The 17,431-nt window shown below is 38.0% G+C and overlaps 1 protein-coding gene across 15 annotated transcripts in view; it reads right to left on the bottom strand.

The window, feature by feature from the left end:
- Positions 1 to 15,706, bottom strand: part of KIF20B (kinesin family member 20B) — a 53,956-nt gene extending 38,250 nt beyond the window's left edge. For 6 of the 15 annotated variants that reach the window (XM_036438514.2, XM_045581896.1, XM_036438518.2 and 3 more), the window contains exons 1-12: positions 15,563 to 15,706; positions 13,388 to 13,437; positions 12,849 to 13,025; positions 11,092 to 11,178; positions 10,885 to 11,001; positions 7,935 to 8,073; positions 7,186 to 7,370; positions 4,448 to 4,484; positions 3,795 to 4,019; positions 1,678 to 1,789; positions 806 to 877; positions 287 to 433 (exon numbers count right to left, since the gene is read on the bottom strand). In XM_036438514.2, coding sequence (XP_036294407.1) covers positions 287 to 433; positions 806 to 877; positions 1,678 to 1,789; positions 3,795 to 4,019; positions 4,448 to 4,484; positions 7,186 to 7,370; positions 7,935 to 8,073; positions 10,885 to 11,001; positions 11,092 to 11,178; positions 12,849 to 12,995 — 1,268 coding nt within the window. In that variant the 5' untranslated portion in view covers positions 12,996 to 13,025; positions 13,388 to 13,437; positions 15,563 to 15,706. Of the gene's footprint in view, positions 1 to 286; positions 434 to 805; positions 878 to 1,677; positions 1,790 to 3,794; positions 4,020 to 4,447; positions 4,485 to 7,185; positions 7,371 to 7,934; positions 8,074 to 10,884; positions 11,002 to 11,091; positions 11,179 to 12,848; positions 13,026 to 13,387; positions 13,438 to 13,642; positions 13,824 to 15,354; positions 15,530 to 15,562 lie in introns of those variants that run through there. The other 9 variants (XM_036438516.2, XM_036438521.2, XM_045581893.1 and 6 more) reach the window with 8 other exon arrangements.
- Positions 15,707 to 17,431: the final 1,725 nt, after the last annotated feature.

The following is a 17,431-nucleotide window of genomic DNA, read 5'->3' as shown; positions in this document are numbered from 1 at the left end:
TTATATTAGAGAGGAGAGAAATGATGTGAGAGAGAAACATTGGTCAGCCATCTCCCGCACACACTTCAACCAGCTATCCAAACCACAACCTGGGCATATGTAAGGACAGTGAACCAACCACCACCCTTTAGTACACAGGACAATGCTCCAACCAATGGAGCCACACAGGCCAGGGCAATCTGTGAGTATTTTAATCATAATCTATATGTAGTCATACAAGTTAAAAACAACTTTCCAAAACTAGTGAAGTTTAAAGTTTAAATATAACACTTTCAGGAACACTTACTTTGACTTTTCACTGTTCTTCAAAACATTAATACACTTTCCCAGAGTCAATAAAGACGTGTTGATGTTCCCAGTCTCTCTCAGCCTTTCACCTTCATTCTGGGTCTTCATGCTTCGTTCTGAACCAGCAAGATCACATAAAGACAATCTGAATAAACACAAACAAAACAAACTTTAAAAGTTCTTCAAAACAAATTAAAAATCATTTACAGCCCTAGCTGGTTTTGCTCAGTGGATAGTGTGTCAACCTGTGAACTGAAGGGTCCCAAGTTTGATTCTGGCAAGGGCACATGCTGGGGTTGTGGACTGGATCCTTAGTGGGGCCATGCAGGAGGCAGCCGATCAATGATTCTCATCATTGATGTTTCTACCTCTTTCTCCCTCTCCCTTCCTCTATGAAATCAATAACAGATACCTTAATATATGTGTGTGCGCGCGCGCGTGTGTGTGTGTGTGTGTGTGTGTATATGTATAAATATATATAGTAGTATAATTACAATTTCAAGAATACTCAACTTACTCACTGACTCGCAATACACGAGGCGTTTCAGAATCTTCAATCTGCAATATTCTAATAGTGAATATGCTGTGACTAAAAGAAATATAAAAAGATCAAATGTTACGTTCCATTTTAATTTCTGCATTCTGAATAGGAGACACAACCATCTAAATCAACATCTACTTATACCCTGATATTAGCCAGACCTCTAGCACTGCATTTCCCAACTATTATAGGTGCCAGGTATTTTAATCCAGTGTTCCACTGCCACTTTTCATTTAGCTCCAAATCCCTTGAACCTGCTGCTCTTAACATTCCAACTTCTGCTAATGTAATCATTTATAATAAAGTCTCAATTTTCTTACAAAGATTATGTTATTAAAGAAGTATTACATACAGCTAATCTTCTTTAAGTATATACCTAAAGCAAAGCATATATTTGGCCTAAATACGGGCTTACCTGGATGGGGTCAAGGCTCTTTTACACTTAAGACCTCTTTTAAATGTCTCATTACTTAAAAATATTTCCTTGTCTCTCACCTTCCAATTCCTCCCATCAAAATATCATATTTTTAATCCCCTGAGATTCTCTCTTAACAGTCTGTTTGTGCTCATGGGTTAAATGAACACAAAATCCTCCATTATTGGCAACTCTTAACATATTAAGCTTATTCATATAAAGAGTAAAAATATAGTAAATACTTTGTCAAAATAAGAAATAGTCCTGATAATCTTATGTGTTTAGCACTCTTTAGTTTATAGTTTTTATGCCTATGAACTCATTTAACATATCAGAAAACATACTGCCCACTTTAAACTTAAGTTAGTTGCATTTACATTAGCACAGAATAACCTGGGTGCCTCAGGCTTACACCATAGGATTTACTCCTTACCTCCTACTAGAAGCATTGTTCATTTTTGTGAAGGCAACACTCTGGTGCTTTATTCCTAGCTTTAAAAGTTTATACGCTTCTTTGGAATCAGAGACTTGAATCCATTGTAAATCTTTAAAAAATAAATAGGACAAATATCTATATCTACATATATAAAAGCCTAATATGCAAATTGTCCCCATGGGAGTTTGACTGGGAGACCAATTGCTTGCTATGACATGTGCTGACCAACAGGGGATGGCACAGAATGAAGAAAGGCCCCAGCCAGCAGCTAGGAAAGGGAGGACCCGGCCAGCACCCAGAAGGCACCAATTGGTCCTGGTCATTGGCCAGGCATAAAGACCCTACTCATGCATGAATTCCATGCCCTGGGCCTCCCTCTAGTCAATTAATAAAAACCCAATATTGATTGTACAATGTGATCTCATTGAAGATTTGTAATCTCTTTTCCCAAAGACATATAATGAAATCTTTCTTTTAATAACATGCCCTAGGTGGAGTCAACTCAGCTACTTCATTCTTTATATACCGAAAGAAAGGATAGCCCTAACAGGTTTGGCTCAGTGGATAGAGCATCAGCCTGCAGACTGAAAGGTCCCAGGTTCGATTCTGGGCAAGGGCATATACTTGGTTTTGGGCACATCCTCAGTAGGAGGTGTGCAGGAGGCACCTTATCAACATTTCTCACTCATTGATGTTTCTAGCTCTCTATCCCTCTCCCTTCCTCTCTTTAAAAAAAATCAATAAAATATATATATTTTTAAAAAGGATATTTAAATAACTTTCCAGTATTTAAGTTATACAAACACACAAAGTAAATGTTATTTTTACAAAGTCACCCAAAGGAAAAATTTAAAAAAACGGGCAAGAGCCAGGCCAGCCTGGCTCAGTGCTTGAGCGTTGACCTAGAAACCAGGAGGTCATGGTTCACTTCCCAGTCAGAGTACATGCCCCGGTTGCTGGTTTGATCCCTAGTGTAGGGCATGTAGAGGGCAGCAATCAATGATTCTCTCTCATCATGTGTTTCTCTCTCTCTCTCCCTTCTCCTTTCCTCTCTGAAATCAATAAATAAAAAAATACATATACATATATAAGTAAATAAATACCGTATTTTTCGGACCATAAGACGCACTTTTTTTCCCCCAGAAGTGGGGGGGAAAAGTCCCTGCGTCTTATGGTCCAAATATAGCCTACACATATACTTTAAAAAAAAAGTTTTTTTACTTGCCCGGCTCTGTGTGGTCTCTGTGTGCTTGCCTGACTCTAAAATGGTTCTAAATGCTGCTGTTTACTTTACAGGGTTGATTACATGTGTTTATGACTGTGATGTTGGGTTTTAATGCACATAAAATATTTTAGGACACTATTTGTTTCAGAATCTTTTTTTCTTCATTTCCCTTCTCTAAAAACTGGTGCGTCTTATGGTCCGGTGTGTCTTATGGTCCGAAAAATACGGTAATTAAAACGGGTAAGATTCCTTAGAATTAGACATTCAGGGAAAAGAAAAAAGAAAAACAAAACATAGTACATATTAAACCTACAAGACTACTTATAAGACTACCTAGCTGTGTTATAACACATTAGTGAATCATGAAATCAAATTTATTTAGTCATAACCAGTATTTTATAAAAATGGAAGTAGGATATAGAAAAATATCAAAGTGCATTCCTATAGTAAGGTTAAGTATAATAAAACTTCTGAGTTATAAATATATACCATATATATTGATATATTTTATCAATATGTATGAATCTGGTTTAGTAGTGGTTTAAAAGGTTGGAAAAGTATCACTGTAGAAAAACAAAAACATTTCCGAATCCCCAAAGTCTGGACGCTATTACAAGTAACAGAATAATGTGACTATCAATAGCTTTTCCCACTTTTCAAAATTCAATCAATGATACTCAAGTAAACACAATACATACTAAAATAAATCTCTGTATTCAGGTTTAATTAGCATACCAAAATATACTTGCAGAGCACAAACTTCCCTTATTATCTCGATGTTAATAACTGGTAATAAATTTTTCAATTTCCAGTTTGCTTTCATACAGTTAATAACAAAGCCTAATAAGGAACTTCAGACCAATAAAATAAAAAGTACCCATTAGTATACCTTTTATAAAAGAATAGCCCTTTACATCTTGGGAAAGGCGTAGCATTTTTCTCTTCTGAAACTTGGATGACACAGGAACAAACAAGTCATAAATATACTCATTATAAATCTCAAAGAAAGAAACCCACAGAGAAAATTTTATATTATCCATATTGAAGCTAGCTTGTTCACAATCTTTCATAGATTCTTCAAAATCTGGGATATTCAAAGAGTTTGTTAAACTTCCTATAAAAAATAAAAGGATAATCACAAAATTAAGCAGTTGACTAAAAAATGAGATAACAGAATAGATCAAGACTCCAACACTTCAAAAACTAAGTACCTTAAATCTTTTGACCAGAAATGTTAAATAAGTTTTGGGTCAAAGCTTATTTAATAACCAAAGTTTGGCTTCCCCTTTTCTTTGTGAAAATATACCAATGAACTAAACTGAAATTAAATGTACAGGACATTTAAATTCAACGTGAAAGTCACAAACAGTGAAATGAAGTATTTGTGATATTAAATCCAAATAAACTTTATAGTAAATGACCTTTCATATAGCTGTGTACCATTTTCCAAGTATTATTGTGTCACTGAAGAATTAAATAAGTTTTTCAGAAATTAAAAGCTTTGCAATGTAATCATTTTAAAGGTGAGAAAAGAAACCTTACCATAAAGAGCATCATAACTATCATTTTGCATAACAACCTAAAACAGAAAGATATTTTTAGAAGTTAAAAAACATTTTTAGCTAAGATTAAATAACCAATATATTAATTTATCTATCCAAAGAAGTCAATAACCAAATCACCTTTCAATGTCTCAATGACCTCTATTAATATTTTTGTATGCGCCCTAATCAGAGATCAAACCCGAAATTTGGGCATATCAGGACAACACTCCAACTGCCTATTAACTTTTTTCCTAGTTTTTTGTTGTTGTTGTTTTATTAATACATTTTTATTGACTTCAGAGAGGAAGGGAGAGAGAGAGAGAGAGAGAGAGAGAGAGAGAGAGAGAGAGAGACAGACATCAATGCTGAGAGAGAATCACTGATCACCTGCCTTCTGCAGGCCCCACCCTGGGAATTGAGCCCACAATCCAGCCACGTGTCCTGATGGGAATTGAATCATGACCTCCTGGTTTATAGGTCAACACTCAACCACTCAACAACGCTGGCCAGGTATTTATTTCCTAGTTAAATAATGCATTCTCACAAAGGAAATCTGAAAAACTACATATGAGTATTTAAAAACAAAACAAAACAAAAAAAAACATCAGTATATATAATCCCTGCCACTCTTAATATTTCAATATATTCCCATCTATTCTTTTCTCCATAATTATTACATTGTAAGCTTTTTATCTCTATACTTAAATTTATTTGTAAACATTTGGTGGCCACAAAACTGAATGTTTTATGACTTAATTATTCTATCATTGAACATTTAGACTGCTTATAAAGCTTTATCATTAAAAATAACAAAACACCTTAATTTTTTTCCCTTCTTTATGCCAATCATTTCCTTAGGTATATACCTAAGTCTTAATTGGTAGAAGTAATAAAAAAAAATTTTAGTTCTCACTCTTAACAGTATTGCCAAATTGCTTTCTAGAAACACACTTTATAATCAATATGTGAAAGTAGCTCATTTTTTAAACATTTTTAATTTCATAGGCAAAATCCTATTTTGTTTTAAATAGAAATAACTTAGTCAATGGGGGAAAAAGATAACATATATACTATTTGTAATACTTTAAACATTAAAATAAAATTTAAAAAAAAAAATAATTTAGGAAAAATTTTTTCACTATAAATGACTAATTTTCTCTCTTATCTATGAAATTTCTAACAATCTCCATGTCTTCTGTTAAAATACTATTTTACTTTCATGACCATCATCATGAACTCTGAATTCCACTAATCAACAATTTTTTACTACTTTGAAACCCTGATTTCTAAATATCTCAAAAAAGAAATCCTCCCCATATTTTGGTAATATTTATAAAAACTATCAGTAATTTTTAATAATCGTAATAAGGTAAATGTCAGAAAATATAAAATTCAGAAGGCAGAGAAGAAATAGACAAAAAATAAGAGAGATTAAAACATAACCTAATAGGTAAGAGACACATGAAATAAGATAGTCAGAGATTTAAAATGTATTAAATGAACAAATCATAGAAAGTATGTGTAGTAAAAACCTCACTTTTGTTTAAACAAGGCTATATACTACTGATAAAGATAATGTTAAATTATGTACACAGATAATAAATGAATTAAAAAAATGGGGGGGGGAGATATACACGACCATATATGACTGTATTTTTCACACACACACACACACACTCTGAATGGTCAGATTATTATGATCTCTGAACACATAATAATCTGTCCACTCAGTGTATACATATATATATATTAGAGGCCCAGTACATGAATTTGTGTATGGGTGGGTCCAGCCAGCCAGGCTCAGTGGTAGAGCGTCGACCTGCGGACTGAGGGGTCCCGGGTTTGATTCTGGTCAAGGGCATGTACATTGGTTTCGGGCACATCTCCGGTGGGGGTTGTGCAGGAGGCAGCTGGTCGATGTTTCTAGCTCTCTATCCCTCTCCCTTCCTCTCTGTAAAAAATCAATAAAATATATGTTTAAAAGAAAAGGAATAAACCGTTTCGCCCTAGCCAACTTGGCTCAGTGGATAGAGCATCGGCCTGCGGACTGAGGAGTCCCAGGCTGGATTCAGGCCAAGGGTACATGCCTGGGTTGCAGGCTTGATCCTCAACTTGGGGGATGGCGAGGCAGCTGATCAATGGTTTTCTCTCATCATTGTGATGTTTCTGTCTCTCCTTCTCCCTTCCTCTCTGAAGTCAATAAAGAAATATATATTTTAAAAATAAAATAAAAAATAAAAGATTATACTGTTGCACATACTCCCAACAGTAAACTTACTTTTGCCCGCCCCTGTATAGAAAGCTCTGTGTATAGATTTTTGTAAGAGAGAAAAAGATCATAAAAGATACTTTCCAATCTGTTAATGGTAGTTTTTTCTTCAAAAATGAACTTATAAGAAATTTTCAGGTTTTTTTCATGTTCCTTTTAGATTTTATGTATATATATTACTTTTACAAATCAAACATTTTTAAATCATTGCATAGTAAATACAATGTGTTTCTACAACAACCAAAAAAGATTTCAGAACCATTTACATTTGTTTTGTTTAAACATTTCTGCTGTCTGTACAAAATAGAAAAAAGAAGAGATGTCTTCAAAGAAGCTTTTAGTACTTATCTCAAAAAGAAAAGACAACTACTACCACCATAAGTATTTCAATATAGGCTGAAACAAACTAAAGAGCTTATAAAAGGTCATGATTTTCATATATTTTGCATAGTAAAATACTTCCATACCTCTTTCACTTGCCGAAGCAATGCACTTTTACTGGCAATTTCTTTTTTCTCTTGGTCTGCTGATAACCGTAAATATTCTCTGGATCTATGTGGTTTAAGGTTCATTTTTGTATAAAGTCTTCCCTGAAGACTATCAAATAATACATTCAAAGCTCGAGGCAGAATGCCAGGGTTTTCTTCTGTGCCTGTGAAAATAATTTTTGTTTTATACTCCCTCAGAGTTAAAAAAGCAAAAACGTCCCTGGAGTACCAACACTCCTCCTCTTATACCACCATAGACAAAGGTAAAGAGCTAAGACAAAAGTGAGAGAAGTTGAAGAATTACTCAGTTTATCACTTTAGTTCACTATATAATAGAAATTTTATCAATTATTATTTTGAAGCAAAACTTGAAATTACACATTCAGATTATGCCATAGATTTGCAATCATCCATAATCACAAAGTATAACAGTAAAATGAAACAAAGTCATACCCTGGTTATCTATGCTCAATTCACTGTCACATCAATCATTTTGCTGATTTTTTTATCATCTAATTCCCTATCATATTGGTAATGCAATTTCATAAATGACTTAACTCAATGTGAATTAAAAGCCATCAGCAGTACACATTCAATTATTTATTACTATTAAAAATGGAGCAAATGTACTAGGTAATGGAAACATAATTACATGCAAGTATTATATGAGTGAATATTAATACTTCATTTTCTTCTAACACCATCAAAAAAGCAAAAAAGCAACTTACCTTGAAATGTATATGTTTTCCCTGAATTGGTTAGCCCATAAGTAAAAATCAGGCGACTTTGTCCTTTCAAAAAGTCTTTTACTGGCTCCAGAATGCAACCCTGGAAGAATTCCTTCTGTGTAGTGTCTGGACCAAAAACCTAAATAAGCATTTTTAAAAACAAATCTTTTTAGAAAATTCAAGTTAATATTCACAATGAGTTCTACTCTACCTCTGTGTGTATGAAAAATCCCAAAGGGAGAGGAGAAATAGATCCCCCCCAAAAAAGAGAGATAAATCTTGAAATTAATCTTTCCTTAAATTAATCTCTCATGTTGAAAAACCAAAATGGCGGTATAGGTAAACACCTAAACTGCTGCCTCACACAACAATTTCAAAACTACAACTAAAAGACAAAACGTACATCATCCAGAACCATAGGAAAGCTGGCTGAGTGGAAATTCTACAACTAGAAGGAAAGAGAAAAACACACTGAGACTCAGAGGAGTTGCAAAAGAGAGAGATATGGAGACAAGTGGGCAGAGAGGACTGGCAACTGAGTATACGGCTGGCTTTCTCAAGCTCCCGACTACTCTGAACTCCAGTTCTGGGCAAGACTCTGAGGACCCAGACTCATTCAAGGACAAACTGCACTTTCTGACAACGGGCAAAACTCAAGGGTGACTTACTCTCAGAGGTGCTTGCAACGATTACTGTGAGACACAGAGACCCAGGGGCCTATTAGGGCAGGGCTGATGGGAAGCCAATACTGTCTGCCCTGAGACTCCGCCCCATCCAACCTGAGCACAGAGGCTTTTGCAAGTCTAATCTCATAAGGGTGTCTTCAGCACAGAAGTAATCCCAGCTTAGACACAGATGATCCTTACAGTCAATTGGCCTGAAGGTCTCTTACTCCCAGTGATACCAACAACAATCAAGGCTTAACTAACAACAAAACTGAGCACACAGCCCACAAAGGGGTGTACCAAGAGTGTCCACCTCAGGTAACTGGGGAGGCTGAGCCACTGGGCCCTATAGGACATCTAGCACACAAAGCCACTCTATCAACTCAGGAAAGCAGCCAACATTTGGAGACAAAGAAACAGATCACAAATGAAAGAAATGGACGGAAGCAAACAACTGGACATAGAATTCAAAACCACAGTTATAAGGTTTTTCAAGAATTTTCAAGAAAAGACCCTCGAAGATATGAAAAAAGACCAACTATAAATTAAGCATACACTGATTGAAATAAAAAATAATATACAAAATCTAACAGCAGACTAGAGTCAGTGTATGCTTTAAGAATCTAGTCAAAGATGTGAAATACAAAGAAGCAAATAACACTCAACCAGTAAAGAAAAAAGAAAAAAGAATCCAAAAATATGAAGATAGTGTAAGAAGCCTCTGGGACAACTTCAAGCGTACCAACATCTGAAGTATGGGTGTGCCAGAAGGAGAGAGAGAGCAAGATACTGAAGGCCTATTTGAAGAAATAATGACCAAAAACTTCCCTGGTGAAAGAAATAGACTTACAAGTCCAGGAAGCACAGAAAACTCCAAATAAAAGGAATCCAGAGAGGGCCACACCAAGAAACATAATTAAAATGCCAAGAGCAAAAGACAAAGAGAGGATATTAAAAGCAGTAAGAGAGCTGATCGATGACTCTCTCATTGATGTTTCTAACTCTATCTCTCTCTCCCTTCCTCTCTGTACAAAATCAATAAAGTATATTTTTTAAAAAAATTTTTAGAAGCAGTAAGAGAGCACCCATACGATTGTCAGCTGACTTCTCAACAGAAACTGCAGGCCAGACTGGAGTGGTAAGAAATATTCAAAGTGATGAATAGCAAGAACCTACAACCAAGATTACTCTACGCAGCAAAGTGATCATTCAGAATGGAAGGTCAGATAAAGTTTCACAGATCAGAAAAAGCTAAAGGAGTTCATCACCACCAAACCAATATTATATGAAATACTGAAAGGTATTCTTTGAGAAAGAAGAAGAAAAAGGTAAAGATAAAAATTATGAACAACAAATACATATCTATCAACAAGTGAATCTAAAAATCAAGTTAATAAAAAATCTGATCAACAGAATAAACTGGTGAATATAATAGAACCAGGGGCATAGAAAGGGAGTGGACTGACAATTCTCAGGGGGAAAAGGGTGTTGGGGTACAGGAAGAGACTGGACAAAAATAGTACATCTATGGATGAGGGCAGTGGTGGAGGTAAAGGCAGAGGGTGAGATGGGGTGGAGGGGAGTTATTGGGAAGGGGGCAGAATAGGAACAATTGTAATAATCTGAACAATAACGATTTATTAAATTTTTTTAAAAAACAAATGACCAAGACACTTAAAAAATTAATCTGTTTAAATATTTTAAATCATTTTATGATTCATCCTTAAAATAGGTGCCATATCCCTAACTCTCACCAGTAAACTTGATAGTTTACCTACTCTCAAAATTTTCAAGATAGAATTCTGACCCAGCCAAACAATTTTTCATCTGAATTCTGAAAAAAATATATTTTTTAAGAAAAATTTATTGTAAGAACTAAATTGTGATTTATTCACATATAAATTTACAGACCTGGAATTTGAGGGGAAAAAATACTAGTGCCTAAGATCTAAGTTCCATAAGCAGAAGATGAATTTAACTAAGTATATACAAGTATGTAACAATTTAACCTAAGAAAAGTATCTTTTCCTTAAAAGAAAAATCTGCAGCCCTAGCCTGGTTGGCTCAGAGGACAGTGCATATACCTGCAGAATAAAGGGTCCTGGGATCGATTCCTGGTCTGGGCACATGCCCAGGTTGCGGGCTCAATCCCCAATAGGGGGCATGCAGGGGGAAGCCAATCCATTATTCTCTCTCATCATTGATGTTTCTCTCTCTCTCCCTCTCTGAAGTCAATAAAAATATTTTTTTAAAAGGAAAATTTTCAGATTCAAATGGGTACTTACCTTAGAAAAACTGAATTTCTGTGCCACCTGCCCAGAGCTTTTCTCACTTAACCGAGCAAGTATACTCAAAGGATCTTTCAGCAGAACAGTCTGTGAGTCCAGCATATCCACACAGCCCTAGAACAAATAAAAATAATCTCACAATAAAAAAAATTATAAAAGCAATTACATTTTGCCCATTTAATGAAAGTATAATGCAATACAAACCTCAGACTCATGTTCTTTTTCTGACTGTGTGAATGGTCTTATTCGAAGACAAACCTGAAGATAATCTTTGGATTCCAAACTGCTTGACTATAAATGAAGAACAAAATAATTATATTTTAAAATATAAGATGTGACTCTTCAGAGATTATCCTTCTTTAAAGTGGCTGACTGTTATATAACAATCAATCTGAGATTATATTATACAAAATCTCTAAGCAGTCAGTGATTCTCATTTTTAACCATTTTATATGTATAAAAACCAAATCTTTAAAAAAATACTATAAAACTTCAACTTTCTATATTATAAAAAAAACTTGCAGTTTACAATAAGCCTTTTTTCCATAAACTCCTAACCTTTCTAACTAAATATTAATAACAGAGTTCTAAAACATAGAGCTCTGGAATAAATCACAAATAACCAGAATCCCCTATCAAACCAAATGTTCAATTCCATCTTGAATTTAGAATATTTCTTCTATTATAGCATCCTCTTTAGTGCCTCCTCCAGGGAAGAAATGAGCCTACCTCATTTTTAAAATGAAATTATTATGTTCATACAAAGGTTTGTACACAAAAGTACATAGGAGCTTTGTTAATAATAGCCAAACAATGTAAACACAAATGCCCAGCAGCAAGTGAATGGATAAACGAATTGTGAAATATCCACACCATGGACACTTTCTTTTACACACAATATGCATAAAACTCAAAATAATTGTGCTAAGTGAATGAAACCAGAACCAAACAATAAATAAAAGAGCACATAACTTTTATGACTACATTTGTATAAAATTCTAAAAAGTAAAAACTAATATGTAGATAAAACATTAATCAGTAGTAACTTGGATGTGTGATATGAAGAAGGAATTATAAGGAAGAGCAAGAAAACTTTTAAAGGTAATAGAGACATTCGCTATGATTGTAGTAATGGTCTTATGAATACAATTGTCACCTAATTTCTCAACAGAAACTATGCAGGCCAGACTGGAGTGATAAGAAATATTCAAAGTGATGAATAGCAAGAAACTACAACCAAGATTACTCTACCTAGCAAAGTTATCATTCAGAATGGAGGGTCAGATAAAAAGTTTCACAGATCAGAAAAAGCTAAAGGAGTTATATAAAAACAAACCAGCATTATATAAAATACTGAAAGGTATTCTTTAAGAGGAAGAAGAAAAAGTAAAGATAAAAATTATGAATAACAAATGCTTATCTATCAACAAGTGAATCTAAAAATCAAATGAATTAAAAATCTGAGGGACAGCCGAAACCGGTTTGGCTCAGTGGTAGAGGTCGGTCTGCGGACTGAAGGGTCCCAGGTTCAATTCCGGTCAAGGGCATGTACATTGGTTGCGAGCACATCCCCAGTAGGGGGTGTGCAAGAGGCAGCTGGTTGATGTTTCTCTCTCATCGATGTTTCTAGCTCTCTATCTCTCTCTCTTCCTCTCTGAAAAATCAATAAAATATATATATTTTTTAAAAAGATTCCCTTCCTGAAGCAAGCCTTTCCATCCAAATTGCCTTAGGCAAAAAAGGGGAGGTTCAAGATTCTGATCATTGTTTTTTAATAACCAACTTAAAATCAATATTCCAAAAGGCTCATCTTGAGATGGCAAAACTTTGGTCCTCTTTAGTAGGTTGCCCTAAATCCACCAAGTTTGGAAGCTCTGCTCTAGTCATACCTATCTGCAAGGGTGCGTACACATCACACATATTTCCACTCAATTATGATAACATATTTTTCTTGTACTTACCTCTGTGCTTGAAGCAACTAAGGAAAATTCACGAGAGAGATCCAGCTTAATGCTTTCAACATTTATTTCTGAAGGCCTTGCAACTGGGTCAGCACTAAAAACATATGAAGGTCTAGGCACCCCATCCTTATTTACATTAGATTCCATTCTGCAAGAATTAACAACTTCTTCAGGGACCTGTAATAAAGCATCATTTAGGACTATGAAATTTAAAAAGTCTGAGTCCAGCCCATACTTCCTCCATATGACTACATTTCCAGAGAAGGAAAACATCAAACTGCTTCATCTATAACGGGTCGGAATTGTCTGGCATGCAGGCCGTACCAAGGCCCCAGAAATCAGTTGGTCTGGCCCTGCCAAGGTACTAGGGGTGAATTAATTGTTTGACCAAATACAGCAGGCTAATTTAAGGTGATAATTTTGGATGGCCCTCGAATAATGTTGTAAATGTCCAAATGGCCTTTGGCAGAAAAAAGGTTTCCCATCCCTGCTCTATAAAATGAAGACTCATGGAAAAGACAAAAGATCAAATTACTTACAGACTCTGAATCAAACACAACAGCCTTCAACTATTATTCATATGATCCACCTATGGATAAATTCATCCAAGGAGATTTCATTAGTAAAGGTCAGACAATATGAAACATTTCTATTTCTGCCTGACATCCTCTCAGAAATCAAATAGTAAGGGTGGTGTAAATCAGAACCTTGAGTTATTTTAGTTAGTGTCTTCTAGAGAATGTTGCTTGCAGATTTTTGTAACGTTTTAGCATTTACAAGTTCAACTTAGTTACCTGGACAATTAATTTCAATTGAATTCTTCCAAATAATGCAAACGAAAATGGAAATAAAGTATGTGGACATCTTCAAAGCAGTACCCAACACATCAGTCAATGCATCATTCCATGCGTCAGTAAACTATTACAACTAAATGAAGCATCAAGTCACTAAACTTAAATGCAGGGATAACCTTAACTGAAAAAAAAAAAAAAAAAATTAACACTCAAGCATTTACCGAGAATCTACAAGATGCATGATACCAAGGGAAAAAGAGAGCTCCCTGCTGTTCTTTGACAACATTATGAAATATCCAGATCAGGGACTCCCAAACTACGGTTCTGACTCAGGAAAATAGTAATGGGCATCCAGAGGTGTTACATAAACGGATCAAATATGGTCCTTGTATACTGATCCACATAGCAAGCCAGGATCATTAGTTCAAAAACCCCATGAGGCAGGGGCCGGTTTGGCTCAGAGGATTGAGCATTGGTCTCTGGACTGAAGAGTACCGGTTCGATTCCTGTCAAGAGCATGTACTTGGTTGCAGGCACAACCCCGGTGGGGGGTGTGCAAGAGGCAATTGGTCAATGTTTCTCTCATCCATGTTTTTGGCTCTGTATCCCTCTCCCTCTCTGTGAAAGATCAATAAAATATAAATATTTTTTAAAACCCAATGAGGCTGAAACCAGTTTGGCTCAGTGGATAGCGCGTTGGCCTGAGGACTCAAAGGCCCTGGGTTCAATTCCGGTCAAGGGCATATACCTTGGTTGCAGGCACATCTCCAGTAGGGGTGTTCAAGAGGCAGCTGATTGATGGTTCTCTCTCATCGATGTTTCTAACTCTCTATCCCTTTCTCTTCCTCTCTGTAAAAAAATTCAATAAAATATATTTTTTTAAAAAAATGCAATCTCCCTGAGGGCAGAGACCATTTAAAAAATAATAATTTTAAAAAAATAAAAACCAATGAGGTGCCAAACTCAAAAAGTTTACCTATCCATCTTCTTTGTATATGGTTCAATAAATTTATTTTTAGCCATTAGAGCCTAACTGCTTTGCACAGCCCATGTGCCCTGACCTGGAATCGAACTGCGACTGACCTCCGGGTTCACAGGTGGATGCTCAACCGCACCGCCTTGTTTTGTAAACAAAAACAAACCTGAATGTGATCCCCTTAAGCAAGGATTACTGAAGGGCATGAACTCCGTTCACTAGTCCTCCCGCAAGGAATATTAGAGAGTTATAACAGGCAGGAATCTCTGGAGCAGGAGGTGAGAAACAGTAACTTTCTAACCTGGCGGATGACAATCAGCAATCACTGCACTCGCCACACGCACACACCCCCTTCCGCTTGGCACCGCAAAGCCCCAAAGGACCAGCCCCAGGCACCCACAACGGCCTGAAAACAAATGCAGAGAGGAGCCCAACAGGGCACCAGCCCCGCGCCCCCTCCCCTGCAAAAGAGGGCATGTCACATGCCACGCAACGTGCCCACCTCGTCCATCCAGGAAAATGGGTTTGGCAGTGGAGGCCCACGCCTCCACAACAGCGGCAACACTTCAACTATTAATGTCTGCAAACACTTGGTGCCTACTCTATGCTGGCACTGTTTCTAGCAACCTGACAGCACATGTCATTTCCCAAGAACCTGCCGAGTAGGTGCTATTCTTATTATTACCCTCACTTAACAAAGAAGGAAACGGAGGCCCAGAAAGATTAAACCTGTTACCTGGCGTCCCTCCGGCTAACAAGAGGTGGAGACGAAAATTAAACCCCAGCCAAGGCTCAGCCCTCCATCGCGCACCCAGGTCCGGAGCGACACCTCGGGGGCGTGTAACGAGCCTCCTAAGAAGCTGCTCCGATCGCCAGAGCCGTTTCTCCGAACGCCTCAGGCCTGGGGTGTGTGCAGGCGCCCACCTCCTCCTCCGCACCCTGACCTGGGCCGGCGCCTCACCGGCGCGGATGCGCAGCCTAAGCCCCTCCACCTGCGAGCACCGCGGCGGCGAAATGTGTTTTCAAATTCAAACGATGGCGGCCAGGGCACCGCACTGAACGCTGGGAGTGGGCGTGGCTTCTAGAGCGACGCCGGGACGCGCGCCGCAGTGTCGCGCAAGAGGCTTCCCACCCGCCCTCGGAAGCCGCTTTCAAATCTGGGGGCGGGTCTCCGAACGCCGGGCGACCAATGGGCGGAGGAGCTGAGGGCGGGGCCGGCAAGCGGAGGGTGGAGCTTATACCGCGGGGCTGGGCGCGCTACGGGGGGCGCGGGTCTAGGACACAGTTCTGGCGACGCTGAAAACCCGGCCATCTCTCTCCATGCAGGACCTTATCTGTCGTCTACAGCGACTCTGATTGAGCGAAATAAAAATTCCCCAGAAAAGATGTTTAAAAGCATTTCCCTCTTTTACTGTCTGGAAATATAAATAGCCACCGCTGTGAGGCGCTGTACTGTGACAATCAGAATTCCATGCACAGGCAAGGTCTTGCAGAGCCCAAAAATGAAGTGCCAGGACATCCTTCTCTGCTTCTTTTAAAGGAAGCCTCTGATTCTGAGTGTGGTGTTATTACATCCATACGACGAGGATTTACTACTTAGGTCGTCTCTCCCTGCTTGCTGTACTTCGTTTTAAAGAAAAACAACTGCTGCCCTAACCGGTTTGGCTCCGTGGATAGAGCGTCGGCCTGCGGACTGAAAGGTCCCAGGTTCGATTCCGGTCAAGGGCATGTAACTTGGTTGCAGGCACATCCCCAATGGGGAGTGTGCAAGAGGCAGCTTATCGATGTTTCTCTCTCATTGATGTTTCTAGCTCTCTATCCCTCTCCCTTCCTCTCTGTAAAAATCAAAATATTTTTTTAAAAGAAAGAAAAACAACTACTAACGTTAATTAAACATTTATTTACTTTGTGCCAATCATGGTGCAAGGCTTATAAAGTGGATTGTTTTACTAATCCTGAGAATACCCCTTTGAGGTAGGTATTGATAGATTCAGAGGAAACTGAGGTCCTATGGTTAAGTAATTTGCTCAAAGGGATAAGAGTATTATGGGTGGAGCTGCGATTTAAAACTCAGCTGATTGACTTTAAGATCCACCCTCCTACATCTGGTCTTATTTTCAACTATTTGACTTGGTTGGTAGCATTTTAAGAATAGGTGGGTTAATGAGCTTACTGTCTTCCTTCCCTTGTCACTCTACTGCTGACCTGGTGCACAGATTAGTGCACATTGAAAGGAAATTAATTAGAAGGTGGCCGGCAGGACAGGAGTGGGTGAGACAGGGCCGGACACACCCTGAAGCCAGCCTCCCTCGGTCCCTCCCGAGCCCAGCCGGGCCCACCTGGGGTGGCACCATGGCTCAAAAAGCATCTGTGGAATGAGAAGGGTCCCTCTGGCAAGTGGGGTCCTTCAGCCTTAGCCTGCGGGGATGGGGCTGAAACTGGCTCTCCGACATCCCCCGAGGGGTTCCACAGTTCAAGAGGGCACTCTGCAAAGTTGCTATCTTACAGGGTGTGGAATGCAAACGCAAGTGTGCAGTAAACCAGATGCAGGGCCAGCAACATAACCCATGGTCAAAGGTGAAATTGCGTGGCCCCGTGAGGAATCAGGCTCCCTCCTTTCTGGTTTCAGGATATGTCACCTGAGAACCCCTGCTGCCAAGTCACTGCAGGTCAGCAGCTCCTGCATTGAGCATCTGCCCCCTGGGGATCAGTACCTGTCTTAGCAACTGGTTAGATGGTGGGCTATTAGCCTTAAAGGCTAGCCTATTAGCCTTCTATGTATATAGATATTTCTATCTCCCATAATCTCCCTC

This window comes from Pipistrellus kuhlii, unplaced genomic scaffold (assembly GCF_014108245.1).
Source record: "Pipistrellus kuhlii isolate mPipKuh1 unplaced genomic scaffold, mPipKuh1.p scaffold_m20_p_15, whole genome shotgun sequence".
In the NCBI taxonomy this organism is placed as follows: Eukaryota; Metazoa; Chordata; class Mammalia; order Chiroptera; family Vespertilionidae; genus Pipistrellus; species Pipistrellus kuhlii.
This window is presented reverse-complemented; position numbering and strand designations above follow the sequence as displayed.